This window comes from Vipera ursinii (genome assembly GCF_947247035.1).
Source record: "Vipera ursinii genome assembly, chromosome: 1".
Lineage (NCBI taxonomy): Eukaryota > Metazoa > Chordata > Lepidosauria > Squamata > Viperidae > Vipera > Vipera ursinii.
The window spans coordinates 318,424,607-318,433,221 of NC_139512.1; the positions used below are offsets into that span (position 1 = coordinate 318,424,607).

General features: G+C 39.5%; 1 protein-coding gene across 2 annotated transcripts; it reads right to left on the reverse strand.

Annotated features, from left to right (window-relative positions):
* Positions 1–331: 331 nt before the first annotated feature.
* On the reverse strand, positions 332–8,006 carry CNPY3 (canopy FGF signaling regulator 3). Of its 2 annotated transcripts, XR_014493211.1 has the most exons (7): positions 7,805–8,006; positions 6,037–6,160; positions 5,693–5,789; positions 5,439–5,561; positions 4,059–4,176; positions 2,572–2,995; positions 332–466 (listed from the first exon to the last, which is right to left on the reverse strand). XR_014493211.1 is itself a non-coding variant. In XM_083368784.1 (6 exons), the coding sequence occupies exons 1-6, from the start codon at positions 7,920–7,922 to the stop codon at positions 2,763–2,765; spliced, it is 813 nt and encodes a 270-aa protein (XP_083224910.1). In that variant the 5' UTR covers positions 7,923–8,006; the 3' UTR covers positions 1,599–2,762. The 2 variants fall into 2 exon arrangements, 1 of the variants encoding a protein (XP_083224910.1); XM_083368784.1 differs by lacking the exon at positions 332–466 and having other exon boundaries at positions 1,599–2,995.
* Between the last annotated feature and the right edge of the window lie 609 nt (positions 8,007–8,615).

Consider the following 8,615-nt stretch of genomic DNA (forward strand, 5'->3'; position numbering starts at 1 on the left):
ACTGGCAGAGATGGCAAAGTTAATTACATTTATTAGATAAAAGAATGTAAATAGTTTTGTTTCCAGTTGGAAATCATTTTCAGACTCTTGAAAGAGAAAAAAAATGTAGTATTTACTGTTTTAGAAAAGTAAAAAGTTAATATTGTGACTGCATTATGTATCTTATAGCACGGAAAGATGTTGGAAGTCATTGCTTTTTGTTTCTTTCCTTTTTCTTTCCTCATTTTATCCCCTTTCCCCTCTTTTCTCATTGTCTTTATTTTTATTTCTATTTTATATTACAAAAAAAAACTTTTAATAAAAAATGAAGAAAAGGAATGCCACATGACAAGACAAAATATTCAGACTGAAACCTCGGTCCGGGATACATAGAGAGGAATGCAGGCACCCAACTCTTATACATTAAAAGGCCATTATTTCCACAGCAAGAAGGTAATCACACAAGTCAGACTGCAGCACACTTGTCCTGAAAGGAATAGGAGGAAATTGTATAAATGGCATTACAAATATTTCTGATGCCTGGAAAAAGTTACCAAGACACAGAAGCAACCTCTCTCACAACAGATGAAATAGTGAAAAGCCCCTGTAAATATAAAAAAAAGCCACAGATGTGGGCTGCAAAAATCCAGATGATTACCAGAATACAGCAAAATGTTACAAGCTTTTGTACCTTTGCCACCATCTGATGGTGGTTCGGATTTTCCAGCTCATATATAGCAGCTGTTCCTACAGAAAAGAGAATTAATTCTAAAAGGAAATGCTCTGAATGGCAGCAAAGTCTGGCTAGGGTATTTTAAAAATCTTAAAAGTAAAGGCTGACTGTCTTTTCTTGTGAGAAAAGGCCTGAAATGAAATGCAAGTTTGCAAAATTTGCAAACGGTAAGGAGCTTCTCTTGCTATTTTGCTCACCCTCTTCTATCTTATAGCACAGGGGTCGAACTCAATTTCATTGAGGGCCGCATCAGCATTGTGGTTGCCCTCAGGGAGCCGGGTGGGCGTGGCCTGTGTGGGCATGGCCTACTGGGTGGGTGTGGCTAGAGTGCATATGGCCTACTGGGTGGGTGTGGCCAGCTCTACATCGTTCACATCAAGGGTGCCTATGGGGGCCTGGGCAGGAGTGGGACAGATCTGAGGGTCTCTGGCAGGAGGGTCTCTGGGCCAGGGCCAAGGCAGTGGGGGCCGTTCCCTCCGTTTCCAGGATGGCTTCGGGGGCCGCATGAAACCACTTCACGGGCCAAATCCAGCCCCCGGGCCTTGTGTTTGACATGTCTGTTATAGCAGGACACTGCTAAGCTTGTAAGCCGCCCTGTCTTCGGAGAAGGGCGGGATATAAATGTAATAAAAATAAATAAAATAAATAAATTCTAGCTTTGTCTTACTCGGAAGTATGAGAAGACTATAAAAAATGGTATGAGTACAAAATGAAAAGGCCAGATAGCTATACCCAGGTTTTCATTCCTGGCTTAAAGAAGTGGTTATCTATATGATTACTCAACGTTGACACGCCACAATTTTTATCAACACATGGTGAAGGAATTTCATAATAAAATTTGTAGACATTGGCTGGATTCACACATTGTGCTAAATCATGTGTTTATAAATATTTATTAAATGAGACACCACATTCTAAGCCATTAACAATGATATACAAATTAGTTTATGACCTAGTATAATGTGTGAAACAAGTCAGAGACAACTGTTCCTCTTACAGGATGCCATTTTTATTTTAATTCCACTTTTCAGCAACTCTGCAAATATGCTTTGTCCAATAAAAGATTAATAATGGAACTCATAAATGATTCATACACAAAACAAGCATGTGACCTCAGTCTGAAATGATCTTTAGTTGACCAATTTGCACCTGGAGGTCCTTGTTATCTCATTCCTTTCAATCCCTTGAAGAAACAGTATTACATCATTCTGAACACTGAACAGAGATTAATATGTGCATTTTCTGGAACAGATGTGGAAGGTCAGTGTAGGAACTAAATGAAACACAAATTATGCAAAAAATACCCTACATTTTTATTTTTTTAAAAAAACTTCAGGAAATGGCAAGAATGTCCAGAAACAAATTTTGGGAGTTTGGAAGCATCAACAAAGACATCTGTAAATGCTCCTCTTATTGAAATGGCTGCAGAACTGATTCCTTGCTGTAAGAACTTTAAAAAAAGAAACAAAGGAGAAACTCAATGCCTTTATCCTGACAGAATCTTCATTCTTACTTCCTCCCAAACAAACACAATGTTCTGTTTAATAAGGAAGGGTTGTACTAAATGCATCCCATACCCTAATAGAATGGACAAGTTAAGAGATTACAGCCAAATCCAGGAATATGGCAGGAAAATGAACTGCCACAGGATCAGAATGTCTTCGTTTATGCTTTCCTTTTCATTTCTAATGCTTCTTTCACCAATGTTATCCAGCAAGCTAAAGTCAAAAGTGATGGGATAGGGAATTAATGAGGACAGCAAACTCAGTTTCCAAAGGCAAACCACAACTGCATCGTCCACAGCACTTCTAATTTGACTGTCCACCAAAGAATACAAGTAACAAGCTGGCTTCTTGTACCTTGCCTTTGCTGAGGTAACACTGAAGAATTCAGTTTCAAGTGACCATGATCACTGCCCATTTCTCCATTTCCCCTTCACAACAATATGGACCTTCTTGCAACTCCCATGGGCCAAAGCAATTCTCAGTGGTCCAAATACAAGCTGGCAAACCCACAAGACAAGGGTGGATGGACCGTGCCTCTGAAGATCCTACAGTTCATCTGTGCTATGTGAAAGGGAAGCCATCTTCTGACCATCCTCTTCCTTTTCAGTATGATCAGGTGTCTCTAACGTGGTGGGTTGCATGTGTCCCGTTTCTTGATCAGCCTTCGGGGGTTTCTTATTCTTTGAAGGCTTTTTTGCCTTGCTTTCCTTTTTCTTGATCTTCTGCCCTGCCTTTGCCATGTCTCCTTTCTTCCCAGTCCACTTTTCTTCCAGACAGCCTAGAAAAAGGAGGACAGGAACAGATCCCAAGTTATCATCAAACTGCCACTTCCCTCTATCTTGACTTAAACATCATTATTTTTCTTGCCTTCTCAAGCATAAAGCAAAAAAAAAAAATTAAATTATTTACTCTTTTACCTTAGCAGCAAAAATGGGAAGCAGCTGTCAACAACAGTCTTGGCTTTTAAAAGTAATAATTTTTTTTAACATGTTTTCATGAAGGGCTGAGAAAAGAAATTCATTTATTTATTCTAATTAATCTGATTCACAAATGCTAGAACTCTAGTGGCCAGCCAAATCTTGGAGCCATTCTAATTGTGCCAAAGAGTTGGATTCATAAGTCATAGTTTATTTTAATTATTGTGTATTAATTTTAAAAATGGATTAATTCTTAACAAAATTTAAAAAAACTATAACTAAATGAGCCACGCTTTCTCCCGTGTGGCGTGAGCAACCAGGCATCATTGTTGTTCTTCATAGTGTAATGAAGGGGAAGAGGCCTATCTCTTTGATTATGTCAGTTCTTGTTTCCTAACCAGAACACTTCCATTAAGTTAAAAAATGAGGTTCCTGTGGTGTGCCTAGGCAAGCTTGGCTACCTTGTTATTTTAAAGGCTGAACTCAGCATAATTTTTTGTGAGAAAATATTTTGTTACCAATTTGGTTACCTTTTCTGAAAGAGAGAGGGAGCTATCCATGGAATCCAATGTGTAACTTAAAAGTCACACAGAATCAAGACTGGTATGATGTTTGATCTAAATTTAAGTGTTTCTCTAAGCAACACTGGGCAGAAGATGAAAAAGCAGAGCGAGAAAAGATTATTATTCCCACCTATTTTTCCTTCCTCCTGCCCCAAATACAGAGCTTGACACTGCACAGAAAAACATGTTTCCCGTGTGTGTTTGTGTGTGTGTGTGTGTGTGTGTGTGTGTATGTGTGAGAGTGAGAGTGAGAGTGAGAGAGAGAGAGAGAGAGAAGAGAGAGAGAGATGGGGCTATGCTGCACAAGCATCCCTACACCCCAGCCACCCACATTAATCAATTCCATGAAAGAGAAACTCACTGGTGTCCTTTCCTTTCAACACGTGATTTGCACACAGAAACTGGGAAATGTCTTCTTGCTGATGGTTTTTATACCAGTCTTCAATCACATCTTCATATTCTTCCACCATTGTTTCACACTAGCAGACAAAATGAGAGAAACCAAAATCATTACAGTATGATTCTGCAGAGGAAGCTACAAACCCAAGGTTTCACTCCATATCCATTCACATTCTGTTGATAATTTAATTTGTTATAAAATAGCTATTCAGGTTCCCCAGAATCCAATCATTGAAGAATAACAGAAACAGCCCAAAAATAATAGAAGAGAAAGGAGTAGAAAAGTATTATTTTCAGTATTTTTAGAATTCTAGATTTACATTTTTTATTTTAAAAAGCCTTTTTTTGTAAAGCTGAATCTAAAAACGAGTGCTAATACAAATAAAAGTTCAAATGTCTTCTGTTCTCTCTCTTTTCACTTAAATTAACTGTCAATACCCCCCCTCCACTATTTGATATGTACAGATGGCTACGTATGACAGGATCATTTTAGGCAGCACCTACATTTGAGATGGCAGCAGTAAGTTAATCTATATTAATTATATTTTCCCCCATTGCATAATTAAGGTCAGCGTATGAAGGATTTCTGGATAATCTCCCATCCCAGTTCTGACCATATCTGGATTTGCTTTGCTCCAGGAAATTCTGTTATCATGTGCCTTCTAGCCTGACTTCACAAAGCAGACTCTACCCCTCTCCAAAAAGAAGACCATACCCAGACATACCCAAGGCCTGATTTCTGTCTGTGACTCAAGCCTTATGTTACTGATTCTTAGTTTGAAATCTCTCCGCATATTCAGAAGCCCTCCAGACTTTAGAAATATACATTTACATTTTTTCCCCAAATGGTGATTGGCAGACTCAAGAGTAAAGACCTACTAAACCACTGAAGCTTCAGCAGTCTTCCTACGAAACAATTTCTGTAAATTCTTTGCAGATATTCAGATTAACATAAAATTTAGCTGATGAGATGCTTCATTATATTTTGCAAAGTAACTGACCATTTTGAAGCTTCTTTTTGGGGCTCCTCAGAGCCTCTCCAGATTACATCACACTGAAATTTTGAGGCAGAGTAGCAATGATTGATGATATATTTTTTTAGAAATGACCTAAGGCATATGAATTCATCCAGCCTCATCCATTCTTCTGTGACTTAAAAGCCCCAGTCCTCCAAACTGGAAAAAAGGTAGGCCTCACCCACTCCATGCCCCTGCAACCTTTGAGGGCTAGAAATAGAAAATTCAGAGACAGGGAAAACCTCAGGCAGTTATCTAACATAATGTGGAACTGAATGAGTACTTTCAGAAATTATTTTTAATAATACAAAAATAAACCGCCATACCTGTTTCTTAAGATCAGCCACTTCTGCAGAGGTTTCATTCCATAATTCATATGGAATGTCCATCACTACTTTTACTCCTTTGTGCACCAAGTTATGAAGAGTTTCAAATGTCTCAGACATACCCTAAAACAGAGTGAATAAAGAGTATACTTTGAAAACATCAAGGCAGCCAAAGGAAAGTGAGGAACAAGTAGTGCAAGTTAATGCTTGTAAAAATTATGCAGTAAATGCTAGAAGAATTCTAAGTTACTAACCTTTGCAAATCTGTTGCTTCCTGATCTTTCTTTGTGCAAATTGTACTCCAATAGTCTCTTGCAGATGTTTTCTACCACCTCAATCAGTCGAATGTCCCTGCAGACAGAAAAGAATGCTTGGAAATAAAAAGACGTTTTTGGATGTCCATTATTTCAACTATGAAAATGAAAACACAGGTTGCTTTAATTACAGAAGACAAATGGCCAGTTTAATCATCCATTTGTTACCTCCAAGTGTTTTGTCTGCCAATGCTATTTTGCTTATACCTCAATCCATTCTCAGGATCCCGAGACTAGCCAAGGTAAAAACCTGTTGCATTTCTCAGCAACCTTGTTCCACTTACGATTTTGTGTACTTGATTTTGGATCCTTTGCCATCCAGAAAGCCATATTTTGTGTCAATCACCTCCTTGGTCTTGCCAGTTTCATCGAAGGAAGACTTCAGTTCCAAAGCAACATACTTGCAAACTAAATATAGTCAAAACTCAAAATAATTAGTAGTGGTAATTGTGACTGCTGATCTGCTATATTACTAATGTTGCAATACAAATTATGAAATAGACTCAATTTTCCATCAGCTTATAGCAATGAACATATTGTAAAGCAATCCAGTAGCCTCACTACTCCATTTGCAAAACTTAATGAGTGGATATAATGCATGGATATAATGAAAATTCTCATACACATAGTACTAAACTCTTTATTCCATGCATTGCTCTATGCCACCCAAAGCCATACCTTGGCAAATTGGGCATCCACAGAAATTCTTTATATAATAAAACAAAACATACATTCTCTGTTCCAATAAGCCTACACAACTCATTTTGCTCAACTCATTTTCTCAGTCTAAATTCACTGTGCTTTCTTTACACTACAATGCTACCTACTTCAGTAACATTAAAAACCCACAACTCTGGGGCTCATAGTTCTTTCTGTTCCTCTTTTCTTTTTTACTCATCTGGCCTCATTTTAGTGACATTTTTTCAGATCCTTTTTCCATTCTATTAATACCATCAATTTTTTTTAAAAAGCCGCAGCCTCCTTTGAAAAACAGTCATTTAATGGCTATCATTCATTACCGTAAGAAAGCCCTGTCACAGAATTTATTTTATTTACCCCATCATTCCCAGATTAAAATCATTTATTTTACACCTCCAAAATAACTTTGTAGCACTAATGTTATTACATTATTACAGCAAACAAATGGGCAGCAATCAAATGTAATAATAACACATAGAAATATATAAACATTCCCTCATATTAGGAGTTTCTAAACACAATTACTCCCTACTCCCTATTCTGCTGCCTGCACCATCCTATAGATCTACTATACTATTACACTCTGTAATCACTCTGATGATTACAACTTAAAAAATACCTCACAATTAGGAGAAGGTATGGATCTAGTGCTGCCGGAGATGAATATATTACTTTATATCCAAACATCGTTTCACTTTCAGAGCATTGTAGCATTTTAAAAACTAGAACGTAATAAATACTGTAATTTTCGACAAAAGTAAGACCCAGATTGTTGGGGGCAATAAGCTGACTTTGTAAAAATGCCTTGGTGGAGCAGTGGGCTAATGCCTCCTTAAGTAACACCAGCTGCCTGCCATTAGTGCAGGTTCGCATCCCACCAGGCTCAAGGTTGACTCAGCCTTCCATCCTTCCGAGGTAGGTAAAATGAGGACCCAGATTGTTGGGGGCAATAAGCTGACTTTGTAATAATGCCGCTTGGGGTTGTGTGTGAAAGCCCTAACAAGCAGGCATATACATAGAATGAAGGCTACTGCTAAGCTTGTAAGCCGCCCTGAGTCTTCGGAGAAGGGCGGGATATAAATGGGATTAAAATAAAAATAAAATAAATAAATAGATTTAAAAAAAATTTAAAAAATCGATGCTCCATTCATTCGGAGACTATACTTGAAAAAATATATAACTGTTTTATGGTACGTTTATCATCCTCCTGGATGGACCATACTAACTAAGCAAGAGCTTGCCTTGTCTTGACTTTCTGTTTAAATAACTGCCGTTACAAATTCTTGACTTTTCATCCACTCCTTCCAGTTCCCACCAGCGCCCCTCGCTCCCTACTCCTGAATCCAAGCTCACCTTCGCATTTATTGGGTAGTTTAACCCAGTCGCTGTCATCGGCGACGATTCCGCCCAGCCTAGCCGGAACTAGCAGCAAGGCCAATAAAAGACAGACGCCCGGAACCCACGAAGCCATCGGAGACTGCCCTTAAAGTTGCCACGCCGCCACAGGCACAACAGCCGCACCAACTAATACTCACAAATCTGCCCTCCGCTTCCGGGATCCTCCTCTTCTAATGTAACTATAACAACCAACTGCACCAACCAATGGCGGCCCCAGTCGTGGCACGTTCCAACGGACGGCTCGGATTGCTTCAGTTGCCAGCCAATCAAAGAGCCACATAGCGCTCCCGTTTCCCCCAATAAGCGTGCTTTGCCCTCCTCCTTCTACCCTTGAAGTGCTGCCCTCATTACTCTCGGATTGGCCTGTCTGACTTCGTCCCTGTTTGTTACACAGCTCACCCCATTCGTTACAAAAGACGGGAAGAATGGGCGGGTCGAAGTGCTCCCTGATTGGATCGAGGGCATGTTGAATAACGCGGGCTTGTACGGTGGTGAAGTTCGGTCTGCTCTCTTTATAGCAGGGGTCTTCAAACTTGGCCCTTTTATGACTTGTGGACTTCAACTCCCAGAATTCCTCAGCCAGGCATGCGCTCATCCGAGGATGTCTCCGTGGTCATGTGGCCGGCATGACTAGACGCCACAGGCGCACGGAACACTGTTACCTTCCCACCGTAGTGGTCCCTATTTTTCTACTTGCATTTTCGCGTGCTTTCGAACTGCTGGGTTGGCAGAAGCTGGGATAAGTAGCAGGCACTCACTCTGCTAC